Source organism: Conger conger, chromosome 6 (assembly GCF_963514075.1).
Source record: "Conger conger chromosome 6, fConCon1.1, whole genome shotgun sequence".
NCBI classification, from domain to species: Eukaryota; Metazoa; Chordata; class Actinopteri; order Anguilliformes; family Congridae; genus Conger; species Conger conger.
The window spans coordinates 27,013,521-27,029,216 of record NC_083765.1 but is presented as its reverse complement, the minus strand read 5'-3'; the positions used below and the strand labels follow the sequence as shown (position 1 = coordinate 27,029,216).

Genomic DNA, 15,696 nt, shown 5'->3' with positions numbered 1-15,696 from the left:
TGAGAAGAGCCTGTCCCTCTCCCGTTAGAGCTTATCCGCTGCGTATCACGGCCCTGTGTTAGCGTTAGCCGCGCAGGCTTGCGGGGCTCCGACAGCTCCTGCCCTTATTTGGTCTGGAGCTGCAGCCCGACCCAAGCGGCCGGGGGGCTGGTCCGGGCTCCGTCCCAGCGGGCCGGTCTGGAACAGTCCCAGGGAGCCCGGGCTCGCTGCAGCAGGCAGAGGGTCCAAAACTCTGCTAAACGCTCCGCTGGGAAATAAAGCTTCTCCATTGTTTGAGTTTCATTTTGTTTGCCACCGCCTGTCCCTCTCACTCTTGTAAGTATATTAGGATTCACGGATTGTAAGTATATTAGGATTCAAAAGGGGAAAAATATGAAACACAGAGGGGAGGTAAAAGGTGAAATGTGTACAGGCACATTCTTAGAGTGTGAGAACAGCTAATTAGGATCGGAGGGGTTAATCCAGCCCTATCGCCTGGGCACCTTTCTGCAAAGGAACCCTAGCAGAAAGTAAAGGTTGGATCTTGATGGGCACTATTAAATGCAGGTCCTCTGAAATAGCTGTGATTCCTCCTCTCTGAGAGGACACACAGTGCACCCGGGATGCCGGGGGTCTTGTTTATTCAGTTGCTATGGAGGCGCGGGGGACAAACGGACTCCCGCACAGAGGGATTGCGGATGGGCAGTGGCTGTTTATGGAGCATAAACTGTGGGCTCAAGGGGAAAAGAGAGGCCCCCACTCTCTGGTGGACAGCCAGAGAAAGATACGGCCTAAAATGTACATGCTCACCCATACACACCAACCATTCTTTTTCACTTTTTTCAGTTATTATAGTTATTATAGCCATTATACATTTAGCAGCGGCCCTTTTCCAGAGTGAAGTCTGTTCTATATCCAATTATAAAATACAGGAGGAATGTTAAGTACATAGCTGAAGGTCAAAATGCCGATCTCCCACTTTGGGATTGAGCCCAGAACACTCTGGTTCCAGTTTTCTTGACCCTGAACTTTAGACTGTGTCCCCAGTTAGGATACTGAAGAGGAACCTCTCAGATGAAGACACTGACTGGCTGAATAGAAGTATATGAGTGATGTGTGATTATCATATGACCACAATTAGCCAATTACAGTACACCTGCTGCTGACTGTCTGAATATCAGTTTATTTGATACATTTACTGCAGAGCCTAAAACAGCAAAGTAAAGGGCATATAAACATAATTTGAAATATGAGTTCCTCACTGGGTCCTGTCTGGATCTCATTAACCTGGATCCACCGTGTTCTGGATGTGTACCCCGTTTAGGAATGAACCACCTTGAGTTTGGATGAATGCTAAATTAAGAGACCTGATCAAAAAAATGGGTTCCTCTGCAAAATAATATCTTAGAAATCATGTACAAATTTAGCAGGTATAATTTATTGAGTATAATCCGACAGTAAAATCAAATTTATTAAAAACATGGCGCGAGAGTTTGGCTGTCAGAATGCTGTAACCTTGGTTCATTGTGGTTATCGGAGCGCCATGTCAGGACGCGTTTTTCTCGAAAGGTACGGAAAACCGGAGGATCCTTAGATATGGCAGGGACAACGTCGCCCCAGTCTCCACACATTCCAATCCAAAAAGTCCAGCATCTTCAAAGTACAATTTTGGACCCTGAAACTGGCTATAACAAAGACAGACTGCAAAATAGTGCTTTTTGCATTTTTTTTACACATGTTAGGTGTACATTCTTAAATATCTTTTGCATAAATGTCATTTTCAGACTCTTACAAAAAAGCATTATGTAAGTCTATGGTAAAAATCTCTATTCCAAATGAAAAACATTTGAACATGCGCCAAAACATGTCATAAATTGCAATATATTATTTATGACCATTTTCATACAGTATATGCATTCTTTACAAAACATTTCGTAATCTGAATAATGTTCAAAGATGGAAAATGACAGATATATGTACATGAATTGCAATACTTGTGTGTTCTGTAATATATGAAGTATTTCATACAGGCAACGGCTTCCCTAGATTTTGGGATTCTGTATCTGAAGATATTTGACATTTTCACATGGGGGTTTGGACCAGTGGATTTCTTTTGAGTGATATCATGGATGAGATGAATTCAGGACTAAAATATAAAAAAGAATGAAATAAATCAAGAAGGAAAAGCAAACTGAAGCTGAGTGAGAAAGACTTTATAAAGCAGTGGATTTCATCAATGTACAGCTCCATACAAAATACATACAAAAATGCTACAAGACGGAGGGGGAAGCAACAAAACAAAATCATAATTACATGTTAAGGTGCTTAAACGATTGTTCTGCTATACCTGTCCTTGCCCACGAGTGTTTCCAATGCAAAAGGCGTGCTCTCTATCCACTTTGTAACATGAGAAAACAAGGCAAACAACTTCAAAATAAAATGTGTTACTTGTGTGCAATAAACCAGAATAAAAAAAAACAAGCTTAATCTCTTTATATCTGTGAATTCTTCACAGCACAATACTCTTTTTTCCATTCACAAACAGGGTAAACAATAAAGAAATTAAATAAAGGTTGCTTTAGGCAATCTATTCTCCCTCACTTGCTTACGACCATTGCCATTGTTGAAGCAAATTTGATGGTCATGCTCCGGAGAATATAATTGCAATAGATTGAGCACATTCAATATGTGTTTGATCTATTGGCTATGATTCACTGTGTGTAAGATTCAAGTCTCCGAGGAGCTTTTTTTGCCAGCTGGACAGAAGGTAGAAGAAAGAGACTCAGTGAAAAGAAACCCAACTAAAAGCTTCAAAAATACACTTCAAGTGCATCAAAGCTGTATCAGTCATTGGAGAGATATACTGTACAAAACTAGGAGCCCTAAAACAGAAATGATTTAAAAGGAGGAGAATAGTCTTCTCCGTCTATTTCACAAACTGTGGAAAGAGGCACTTTGAGATATCTTCCTTTCCTCCTTCAAACATAGAGGGCATATTGCATCACTTCTTATACATTTTCCCATCTAGCAACACACAAAAAATAGCATTAGCATCATTAGCATAAAACTGGAAGCCATACAATCCTTAGAATACTGAGAAACACCTGGTTGTAGTGATGACACAAGAATGAGCTCTTTAGGGTGTGAGGTGACCAGGCTAAGTGGACTGAAACAAACTGGCTGAAACACTGGCCATGACTCATAATGACCATCAGTAGTGATAGCTCAATGCTAACTCAAATATATGATGGGTAGCACTGAGACACTTCTGTAACACTGCTATACTGCAAAAAGCAGGGGAGGATGTATTCAGTCAAACCCCCAAACAGCACTTTGTCTTTAATTCTGAGCGATGGACGATTCAGACCAATGATATTAACCAAAAGCAATGCTTGCTTTTTTTTCTCAAAACAAAAATGCGTGCTTAAGTCCTCTTTTTCAAATGAAAGATTAAGTGCTCTTGGTGATAGGTTGAACCACAAGGTCTCCCGCCAATACATCCTGAACCACATAAGGTCCTTTATCACCTTCTAAACATGAAGCATGGAGAACTTCCACTCCATACAGAGAGTCTTCTCTTCTCTAATGACTACATCAGATACCATACCACCCCCAAGACAAACTATTAAAATAAAGGCAAACAGGTAACTTGGTTTCTTCATATTTGTGAAATATATCAGTGTTTTTTCACCTCAGGTGTGGCTTTTTTAGAACCAAAAATTAATAATCAAAAGTTCCACATTATAGTGTTATATACTTCATTTACATTTCACTTTTTTGCATCTATTGCAGCATGTCAGTGGAAACATATGTAATAAATAATGAACAGAAATACTCATACAAACTAGTGAAGGGACCCCAAGGCTTCAGGAACCCCCATAATGGGGGGAGCCATCAATGACCACTTTTAATTATTTAAGCCACTCCCCCCCATGAAGGTCAAAGTATTTGATTGGGTCATACTGTATATCAGTGATTGACAGCAGAGTGGTCCCACCCATTATGACATTCAGGAAGCCCTAATTGCCCATCACTTCAGTTAACATGCTTAGTGCACAGACAACCTGGTCTGGTTTACAGGGACCTGGCCTGATTTCATTTGCCTGTGCTCAGAGCCCTTATCTCTTCAACAAAGCATTTTCCTCCTGTAGACATGCTGATTGACTGGAATTTAGCGCAAGATACTTAAAATGTAAAAATGTTGGACTGGAATAGTCTTCTGCAAAGATGGCTAGTTATAGCTAAAGGTTATCTTCAGTGTGAAACGCACACAAAAATCGGTGGCGGCCTTAATTCCTCTAGATTAATTCCTTAATTCCCGTCTTTATCTGGCATAGTTGTGCTGAATGGGCTTTGATGATGCTGATCAAGGCTGTGAAGATTACAGCTGCTTCACATAATTTCCTGGAAATGTTCCAAAAAGCCTGCTTCTTCTGGACATTCCTGCAAAATAATGCCAAATAACAAAATGACAATAGCTTTTGATTACCATCACCATGAACAAAGAAATGCAGCCAATGGCTGAGAAAAGGAGGTAGAATCACCGGTTGACCTCTATTTCATATCCCAGGAAAGTAATTTGTCTTTAAACTTTTGGTATCACATAAAAAAAAAACGACATTCTCGTTTCATTATTATCTTGTTAATCATGTACAATTAATTACCATAATCTGTGGAGTCATATTATTTTGTAAAACAGAAATGGGTAGTATTATTTATAAACCTTCATTTAATGTGACACAACAGGAAATATTGTCCTGGTTTCCAACAATGGCACAACAATAGTAAGGTAGCACAGGTTTCAATAGACCACAGTAAAATGTTTGCATGAATGGAAGAAACAGAATCAAGGGGGAAAGAAACACGTTAGACTGATGAAGACATTTATCTGAGCAGACGAACCTGGAGGGAAACTACCATAAATAATTAAAGTATATTCCTCGTTGGCCTCTAGTGAAATGAATACATATACACAGATACACATACTTTTCAAAAATGTACATGGATTTACAAAAAATGACAGAAATGCATGTACTATGTTCTAAAAGGAAACAGCTTTTCCTGAAACCTAACCAATGAACAATCTTCATGTGGGGTGTTGCTGAGAGAGGGCACCAATGAAAACATGTAGAGAATGTAGGGTTTGCAGCTGACAGAATTCAGCACCTGTTGCTCTGTATTCTACAATTTCTCCAACTATGCAGTGGTTTAATCATAACACATGCCAGGAATTTATACACGCAATATGGACATATGTAGCTTGCCACATGCTCATAACCAACAAGAAATATGATCCACAGTTATTCTGATACCACAGCAAGTGTTCCAGCTATTTTAATAAAGTCTTTAGTAAATCATTTTGTGCAATAAAGGACAAAATGATAGACAAAGTTCAAAGAAACATATACTCAGAAAAAATATTCAATTTGTTGAGAATTTGTATCTAATGGATAAATATGGATTTAACCTAGTATGTGTGTCCCATATAAATGAAAGATTTCTGGTATAAAATAGAATGTGAAAGTGTTGTAAAATCGTAGTAATCAGTTAGCACTTACCAACAAACCAGCCATCATCGCATTTCTCCATCACGTCCACGATGTCCCCCTCGCTCAGCTCCAGCTCGTCCTCGTTGCGAGGCAGGTAGTTGTACAGCACGTGGAACCTGCCAGCACAACAGGAGCTACTCAGCCGGCCGCAACGCTCATGCCATATCAGGATAATTAATTATTATTTTTAATTGTACAGAATTAAATGGATGGCATCACTCACGGTTCTCCTCCACTGCCTCCAGATGCAGGTCGCTGTAATCACAGAGAGCGAGAGAGAGAGATTATTGTGAATACAGTACAGTACATGTCACTGTTTAAGCAGTAATATGTCTGAAAAGGCACACACTGCAAAATATTTAGCAGTTAGGACCGAAAACATCACTACAATAAAAACACCATACATTTTAAAAAGGCTAAATAATCAGTATGGGTTTTGTTTATTCACTCCAAATCATAGCAGTACAGAGACCATTGAGCACAGCTGCCCAGACACACTGATCACGGTCCAGCCAAGTCACGCAGGCCACAGGGACCAACTGACAATCCTAAAAGCTTTTCCGTGTTCTTCAGCTCTACTTCTACCTCCCCCACAATGCACTGCTCCAAACCACACTGAAGGAATCTCAGCAGAACTCCTTTCTATAAAAGACATGTAATGTTACAGTGCGAGAAAATTCCAGTATATTTTATCCATACAACCTCTACTATCAAGAAACAGCATAACTACACACCAATTGGATCAATTAAGTCAATTAAGGGTGATTGTTCACTATACAGAAATCATATAAACAGCACACACACACACACACACACACACACAAATGCACACAGCATCCTGCAGGTTTACAATAGAGGCAGTAGAGTATTAGATTGGATAAAGGACCCATGCTGTGTGTTACGATGGGGTAATCACGGGACTGGTGAACTGTAGATGGGTCATTGAGCCAGCCTGCGATGCTGCTGCTGACATCATGCTGTCCCATGCACACATACCCCTGCCCTGGCGGCCGGAGGACCGCTCAGGCCTCTGACAGGCGACCCGCAGGACCTCCTGGATGTCACGGGACTACGAGGGGGTTTACCGTCGACGACTACGTCCCGTTTAAAAGCTCGCTGGAAGCACAAGGCCCCCACCAGAGCAAGCTGTGAGCCTTCACTGTTTCACTTCACTGAAACGCATGCACAGATGCACATACACACAAACACACACACGGCAGCAAGCACACACACAGTCACGTGTACGCACACACACGCACTCACACACAGCTGCAAAAAGCTAACTGCTGCTATGTACACAAGCATATAGACAGTGCATGCTGCTGAACATTCCACACAGTTGCTGTGTGCAAACTGTATTATTACAGAGATACTGTACACACAGTGTCACAGTGCATATCTCTTTACAGAAACACACACTGCACCACACTGCCAGTAAACTCAATCTCATCTCCTGCCTACATAAAACTGAAAAGTAGCTGACTGCCAATTATATCCATAATGGCTGTCCATACTAAAGGCTGTCACTGCATGCATATAGTGTGCCGTACAGGACCCCCAAATGCTTTCCAAAGGCGGAAGTTATCTATCCTTCTGCCTGTATAAATTATTGTTCTATAAATCCTAATAATCTTTTTAAAATGATATTCTTACCGTGTGGTACTGTAACTCTCTGAGCACACACCATAGAGACTGGAGCAGCGAGTGTTACAGAGTTACAGGGGAAACACAGGGCACAGGGTATTATGAGTTTGTTATACCATGAGGTGCTCCACCCAGCTGCATTTTCCTTTACCTTGACATTGGGGGATCTGGATTCCAGGAGAGGGGGGCGTTTTTCAGAAGGGGGAGTATTGGGGGGTGTAGGGGGGAGGGGGTGGAGTGAAGCAGAGGGGGAGGGGCATTGGGCCACACCCAAGGGGTTGTCTGCCTGATGAAGAAGGCATAGCGTGGCATTCAGCGCAGAACAACAGCACCCGGCCAATCACGTCACACCTGCAGCTCACACACCATTTAAATATGGCCGTGACCTACAGCCACACAGTTAAAGAACATTTCCCCATTTACTCTAATAATTTCTGTCTAATTAGAGTTGAATGAAATGAAATTCTGAACAGATCTAGGTGCCTCTTCAGATTCTTAATCATTCATCTTAATAGCCACGTTATGTTATACTTGTATTCTCAGAAATACATAGGAACTACATAGTAGTTTTAACAAATGCATATGAGATTAGTGAAGACAGGCATGCCTATTTAGTTATCAAAAACAGGTCCGCAAGACACCACACCAGGCTCTACCTCATGTTCTGACCCTGGACTGTGGACAGGTGTATTGGTGAGTATGTCTGTCTGACTGTTCTCAGGCTCCTTCTGTGGGTCTTCCTCTATGTAGAGTTCGGGAAACTCCTCTTTTATTTCTGCTATTTCAACTTCCGGGTTGGGACAGTCCTCCCTGGCCTCGCAATTTGATTGGTTTGCAGGGACTTCCTCCTCTTGGACTGCTGTGAAGGACGGCCCCTCATCCACAGTGGGGTCACTGATTGGCTCATCCACTATGAGGCCATTGGAATCTTGGGGTGGAGGGGGAGGAGACGGCTCTGGAGACCCCGCCTCCTCTGACTCTGGGAGTGGCAGACCCTGGGCTTCCTGTGAACCACTGGGGTGGCTGTCGCCCTCAGATATGCCACTACCCCAACATGTGGAGGCTGAATCAAGCGCAGGAGCAGTGGGGGAGGAGGAGCAGGGGGGAGGGGCGGAGCAGGGGTCGGGTGTGGCAGAGGAGCCGGGAGAGAGACACCTCTCCTGAGGGGAGAGCGTGATGTTTTGAGGCGGAGGGGGCGGTCCGAGAGGTGGGGACACGGGCGCGGGCACTGGGGGGTCCAGGACCTCCAGACCTGGCTGAAGGCTGCTTTGGAGGGGGAGAAGGGTGGAGCCAAAGCTGCTGGAGGGGGAGGGGCCCATGGTGAGGGAAATCCATTCGCTGGTGACAGCCTGCAGCTGGGGTTTCTGGGACCTGGGAGGGGGGGGCGGGGTGTTGTATGGAGGGGGGGCAGCGGTGGGCTTAAAGGAGAGAGAGGAGAGCGTTTAAAACCCAGGAGGAACAGAAACCCAAAGGACTGAGACACTGCAGGGACACGTCTCTGTGACCTAACCTGGCACAAGAGGTCAGGAAACGTCCTTCACCTTCAGTTCAGGCACTACCATACCCCTCCACACCAAAACCAACACTGGGGGTTTTACTCTTCACTTCATATTACTATTTACTTTGCAACACCTTCCAAGCTCTCAAATTACGTTGCAAACACCTTCCACAAGTTGAAGGCTCTTGCTTATACAGCCTCTACCTGTACTGGCAAGAGCCTTCAGTTGGAACACACGTACAGAAAAGCGATGTCATCGCAATTGCAGCAGCTCGAATGCTTTTGTAATTAAATTTTCACTGTTTGATTGTGGTTGCCACAGGACAAATTCTCCTGTGATTGCTACTGATGCTAGATATACCACAGATCAATGGAGCGTGCAGTCCTGCACCCTTCCTGTTTCTCAGGATCTCCCAGTAATGTTCACAACAAATGATGCTGTGTACAAAGCAATCTGCGGACAAAATGAGGCATTATTCAATCAAGGACACTGCACTATAACCGCTATAATGGTTTCCATGTAATTGTAGGGACAAGCAATGAAAATTAGCATAAGCTATAAATGTTATAGTGCAATGCATAAGATTTTCAATTATGTAAAAATCACTATTAAATAAATGAATCACCACTATAAAAACCAACAAACCATAAAGCCTAGCATGCACACAGGCATACATTCACTATGCAATATAGCCTAATTTTTGCTTAGACAACCTAAGGCTCGTAAACTCTAATAACCAGCCATGTATGGCCATAGCCAGCCATCTCCACACGGGCTGTAACTTACAGTAAGTGTGTCGGCGCAGACAGCCAATCCTAACCCAAGAGCAACAGGAAGTAGGACAGCTGATAATCGAAATGGACACTGATATAAATGTCTGATCTTATCAGAACAGCTGGGCCCTGCTGTGGAAGGCCTCCATTAACCTCTCTATTGGAACCCCAGCTGGGGTTCCCACCGCTATGTTTTTTTAACCCTTTGAAGAGCTGTTTTCGATAACTCCACTGCCAGTAGTGATTGTTATATAAGAACATTTGAATGGCATATCTGTGATTTCACACCTTGTAGGGCCGTACCCTTGCCCTGATGCCACAGTGTAGCGAGTGAATGGTGAATCTGGCCCAGCAACCTGAGCAAGGACAGCAACTGACTCCAAAGTGAATGCGGGAGGAGTGCTGCCCATGGGGCGGAGCAGACAGTCGGAGGAGGCGGGGCCTACCCTGGAGGACTTGGGGGTGTGGCCCTGAGGCGAGGGCGACTCTCTGTAGGGCCCGGGACTCTTGGCGGGGGAGCGCTTGGTGATGTCCACGTAGGACACAGGGAAGATGCCCTGCTTGTTTGTCTCTGCAATCTTCCCTTCATACCAGTTCTGATCCACCTGCCGTAACAGCACCACCCTCTCTCCCTGATGGACACATACGAGTCACATATTAACAGGGCCAAACACACTACACGTTACGCAGGTATAAACACAATAATAGACTACTCACATTACATCAGGTGTGGGAACTTCTTGTGACTTATAAGATTAGTGCATAAGTGATTACACACGGCTCACACTACACACAGAAATAAGGCCGATTCAGCTCAGACACACAGTGTGAGTGGAAGCAGGCCTTGCCTTTCTCAGTGACAGCTCCACATTGGTGTCGGCGTTGAAGTTGTAGCGGGCCACCGCCTCGCCAATCTCCTGGACGTGGGCCGGTGGGGGGGGCCGGACCGGCTGCTGCTTCTCTGGGGGAAGTTTCTGGGGGGGGCACATTAAGAGAGATAAAGTGAAAAAAAGTTACATATTTCAGATGAAGCACTTTGAACTGAAGCTCACAGTTCGAGAAAAAACCCAGCAATCTGTGGGAAAGCGAGGCAAGTACACACAGGGTCAGATAACGCACACACATGCACGCACACACACACACACACATACTCACCTCCACATATGCGATAGGGAATATGCCCACTCTCCCGCGGAGTTCTCCCTCATACCAGTTGTTGTCGACCTGCCGGATGATGTTCACCACCTCACCCTTCTTAATGCTCAGCTCCCTGTAGGCCAATCACAGATCACCAATCAGATGAGTCAGACGAGCCCAAAGCATCACTGCACTGCAATCAGTCGAGGGTGTTGATTAAAAACATATGTCATGTAATACATAATACATTTGAGGTTGGAGGCCCACAGCCACAGTGGACTTAAAAGTTTGGGAATCCATGAGATGCCAGTCACACAGTGGGATATAGAGGTCAGACTTACTTTGTAGTCTGTGCCTTAAAGTCATATATTGCTGTGGCTGGCTGTTTCTGTGAAATAAGAAAAGACACAAGAGTGGTTATTTGGCAGCTTCATACTATTTCAGCCAATACTGAAAAAGTTGGACTGGCAAAACTTCAGCGATATCTCATCTCTGCATTGTAAAATGTGAAATCTAGTGTCTTCAAAACATATTGTTAATAATTTCATAGTTCTCCAATATTTTAACATAGCTTCACACAATATTGTTCCCCATTATTACCCCCACCGCGTGAAACTATATTGAAATACAGCAAAGTCTATTGCAAATTGAAAGAAAACGAAACAGTTATGCACACATCCTATGTATTCTGAAACTTACTGTTCAAAGTAGGATTGTCACAAATATTATAGAATATGACATAATAGAAATGAAGAGATGAAAATGAATGGCACACTGAATGTCTCTGTGCAGACTGTGATACAGTCAGAGTCAGAGACGCAGAGGCTTTGCTGTGCGTGGGAAAGGCATGCTGGTTACCTCTCTCGCAGGAGTCGGCCTTTTGCCCTGAGGGGCCCCGTCAGAGTAGGAGTATCCTCTGTAGGTGTCCTGATCTGTAGGGGACACAAAGGGGGACCGCAGTGAGAGGGGGCCCCCGAAATGGCCCGGTGTAGTGACCCCTTCCACCGGCGCTGTGACGAGCATGCTTGACAGGGTATCACCATGGCAACGGTATTTTCATTGAGGGGAAGGAGAGGGGCCAGCTGATGGTCGCATCCATTTTCAGGGGTGAACATGGGGTCACTGCATGCGCCAATACCCCCCAGAACCCATACCTCTTCTCTTTACTGCCTCATGGTGGCTACGCTAATGCACTGAGTCATCATAGGAGCCTGGTCCTGAATGATGTACGGTTATGAGCGGAGGGTGGCAGGCTAACGCATTGTAAAAGAGCCGTGCAGCAGGTGCCCGGGAAATGTATGACATCTTTACTTTCTGATTTGTTTTATAGCCCATACCTCAGTACAGTAAGTGCAGTGCTGATGAATGTTTTCTCTCTAATATGTTTGATAGCGCATGTGGACACAAATGGAGAATCCCAAGGTGATTTAACGTCTTTTTTCTCCAACCAGTTTCATGGCATACAACATAAGCAGAGAATCTAATGGTCATAAATAACGGTTTTTACTCCCTTCTCTCACTGATAGCAGTTTGTGGTTGTTTATGTGCCACCATTGTAAACATCCGCAGGCAGGCTAAGGAAAGCGTGTTTTAGCCTTGTGTCTCTGACACACTGTACATCACAAAACTGCTGCGTGCAAACCACCGATAATTCTTAATAGACATTGGGGCTTGTATTAGATTCATGCCTCTCTAGTCTAAGAAATGCTACAGGGAGGACAAAACTGAAAAAGGCAGACATCTGTCACTGTTTGAATATCATCATCCATTTCTGGAGACTGAGGCATCTTGGGAAATGTAGTACCATAATTTCAAAAGCGTTTTAAGAAATGTATTGCTATCCTTTCCAAGAGAATTCTTTCCCAAGAGTCATATTGTGAAATTGAGTTTGACCACTTTCTTCCCTGCTCAGTGTTTCTGATAAATGTGTCAGAGGCTTTGGCTGTCGCTGCATTATGAAGTACATAATAAGAAAGAAAGGCATTTTAAATCAGGAGCATGTGGGAAATATAAAAACTGAGACTGAACCAGTGACCTGATAGTGCCTGTGGCATTCACAGCATAGCCAGAGTGTGAGGGTGTAGGAGGGAGAGCAGATTTAATGGCTTTTTTCTGCACAGTCACTGCAACAAATTAACAAAATAACTCTCCACATGACACAAATGATATGAACGCCGCACACATTTTACAGCACAAACCATACAAAAAAATCACTTAAAATAAAGACAAATAATATAATTAATGAAATAAATAATAAATAATAATACAAAAATAAAACATAAATTATAGTTAAAAATAAAAAGATAATTAATGAATACATTTTAAAAAACATGGAAACCGTTAAATTGAATCTGAAATTAAAAGCAAGAAAACAAAATGGCAACAACAGTGGTGGGGAGGGACGTCACGAGCCCAGGGGTGTCAGGGAGAACTGTGTGTGTCAGGGGCTCAGTCACAGTGAATCTGCTTCCCCCATCTCCCCCAAACTCCCGCAGTCACTAATGAAACTGCCGGGCTTTTCACACAACCACTACACAGACACTTTCACAGGACGCAGAGGAGGGATGGGAGGGAGAATTCAGGCACATGAGAGAGGGCAGGTGGATGGATGGGTGAGGGGTGCGGGGGGGAGGCCACATGCGGTCCACCTTGGTAGCCGTGTGCGTCGCTGGGGGCGCTGCTTTTGGGTTCTGCGCGGCGCTGAGAGGCGCTGTGGGGCTCAGGGCCACGGCGGGAGGCGTGTCCGTGGGGCTGCGGGGGGCAGGCCTGGGCCCTGAGGGAGGAGCTCCGCTGGGGCACGTCGGGCAGCAGCTCGTCCAATAGCCGCTGCAGGATGCTGCTGTCGGGCTGCAGGCCCCGCCTCCGCTCGTCCTGCAGGTGCTGGAAGATTCCCTGCAGGGCGGAGTCCAGCGCCTCGTACACCGAGGGCCGCGGCCGGGGTCGGCGGCCCTGCCGGGGGGGCGCGGGGCCCTTTTTCCGGCGGAAGGGCACCGGGCTCACCAGGAAGGCCAGCTTGGACAGGCCGGCGTCGGGGTCGTCCTGCCGGGCCGGCTGCCTGCGGTCCTGCCGCGCCCGCTCGTGCCTCAGCATGGTGGTGAAGCGCGTGTAGGAGGCCGGGCACGGGCCCTTGCAGGAGCTGAGGAGGTGGCGGTGCTGGTGCTGGTGTGCGTGGTGCGGGTGGTGCGGGTGGTGCAGGTGGAGGTGCTGGCCCGACCCGTACAGGCTCTCGGAGGAGGTGAGGGAGCAGCGGTCGTAGTCGCTCTCGCTGCACAGCGAGGAGCCCTCCAGCTGGATGAAGTCGCTGAGGTCGGAGGCGGCCGCTTCGTGGTCGCTGTCGGAGCAGTCCGGGCGGGACCGGGCGCGGCCGGGGGCCCGGGGGTGCTGCGGCTGGCCCTCGGGCGGGTGGCGGGCGGGAGGCTCCTCCTCCAGCAGGGACTCCACAGAGAAGCGGCGTCGGGGGCTGCTGCTCCTCTGGGAGGAGCCGGGCGTCCCAGCGCCCGAGCCCAGGTCCTCTCCCAGGTTGGGCATGGACTTGGACTTCTGGATCAGGCTCTCGTACTGGGAGATGCGCGTGGGCACCACGTCCCGGGGGACCTCCCCCTCGCAGCCCGGCCAGTCGGGCGGCTGCTGCCGGCTCTGCTCCCGCTCCAGCTCCAGGATGCGGGCGCGGACGGAGCGGATCACCTCGGAGGCCAGCAGGTCGCGCCGGTCGATGCGGTGCATCTTGCGGTAGAGCTGGAGGAAGCCGGGCGTGTCGTGGGCGGACCGGTGCCAGTGCCAGGGGCGGGGCTGCTTAGGCTCCTCCCCCTCCTCGCAGGCCAGGGATCCGGCGCTTTCCGAGCGCGGGTGGGCGGAGCCCGCCCCCGGCCCGTCCCCCAGCAGGTTATCGCAGCTGCGGGACTTGAGTTTGGGCGAGACGGCCTCCTCAGCGCTGCTCCAGGTCTCCGCGTCCTGCCGCTGCGTCTGCCAGCCGTTCTTGAAGCAGATGGACCTCTTGGAGCCGGGCGGGGCCCCGCCCGCACATGGGGCCCCGACCGCGGGACCCATAGAGCCCGAGTCCCGTGAGGTATCCTGGTTTGGACCTGAAGAGCTTAAACGCGGCGAGTACATAACGCTAAAATCCCCACCTTTTTCACAGAAATCCACCCCAGAGCAGCATGGCAGGAAAGAGAAGAGGAAGAGGGAGTTAACAGGGTCGTAGAGACTCAGAGCCAGAGAAGGGCCAGTGAGAACTGAAGGAGAATCTGAGTCAGAAGGCTGAACATGGTAAACGTTCCTTAGAAAAATACAGGCTTGTGAATCAACCCCAAAACCACATAAATGTTTTGCAAACTTATTATAACAGACTTGTACTGCATGGATTAACAATGGATTATTTGGACTGTTTCATGACTGCCTTATACCTTAGTTGACTTTGAAGTATGTTTTGTTCTCATAAATAAATACATGGAAGTGCATGACTTATTCTAAGTTTCTTACACCTTATTGATATTCTATTCTATTCTGTATGAGTGTATGTGTGTACCTCTGTGTCTATTCTGTATGAGTGTGTGTGTGTACCTCTGGGTCTATTCTGTATGAGTGTGTGTGTGTGCATGTGTGTGTGTGTGTGTACCTCTGGGTCTATTCTGTATGAGTGTGTGTATGTACTTCTGGGTCTATTCTGTATGAGTGTGTATGTGTATGTGTGTGTGTGTGTGTGAGTGTGTGTGTGTGTGTGTGTGTGTGTGTGTGTACCTCTGGGTCTATTCTGTATGAGTGTGCGTATGTACTTCTGGGTCTATTCTGTATGAGTGTGTGTGTGTGTGTGTGTGTGTGTGTGTGTGTGTGTACCTCTGGGTCTGGAGGGAGAGGAGGGCGAGGAGCGGGTGAGGGGTTTTCTCAGGGTGTTGCTCTCCTTGTGAGGGTCTGCAGGCCGGGGGGACCCCTGTTCACCCTGCGGTCCCTGTGGATTGACAGACGGTTCTGACTTCCTCCTTTTCCTGTGGTCACTGGCTGAGCTGGAGGAAGTGAAGAGAAGCAGAGAATCTTTACTCCAGAGCCGCCCAATCAGTGCGTAAAACAAACACCAATCTTTAGCTGCAGGGACTGCAGATGACGACTAGACTTTGTGCC

General features: G+C 46.6%; 1 protein-coding gene across 1 annotated transcript in view; it reads right to left on the bottom strand.

Annotated features, from left to right (window-relative positions):
• Window positions 1-1,688: 1,688 nt before the first annotated feature.
• Window positions 1,689-15,696, bottom strand: part of sorbs2a (sorbin and SH3 domain containing 2a) — a 63,661-nt gene continuing 49,653 nt past the window's right edge. Inside the window, exons 18-27 of the mRNA XM_061246901.1 lie at window positions 15,421-15,581; window positions 13,230-14,663; window positions 11,440-11,591; window positions 10,923-10,969; window positions 10,600-10,714; window positions 10,293-10,418; window positions 9,869-10,076; window positions 5,752-5,767; window positions 5,538-5,644; window positions 1,689-4,422 (exon numbers count right to left, since the gene is read on the bottom strand). Of these exons, the coding sequence (XP_061102885.1) occupies window positions 4,361-4,422; window positions 5,538-5,644; window positions 5,752-5,767; window positions 9,869-10,076; window positions 10,293-10,418; window positions 10,600-10,714; window positions 10,923-10,969; window positions 11,440-11,591; window positions 13,230-14,663; window positions 15,421-15,581 (2,428 nt within the window). The 3' untranslated portion in view covers window positions 1,689-4,360. The remainder of the gene's footprint in view (window positions 4,423-5,537; window positions 5,645-5,751; window positions 5,768-9,868; window positions 10,077-10,292; window positions 10,419-10,599; window positions 10,715-10,922; window positions 10,970-11,439; window positions 11,592-13,229; window positions 14,664-15,420; window positions 15,582-15,696) is intronic.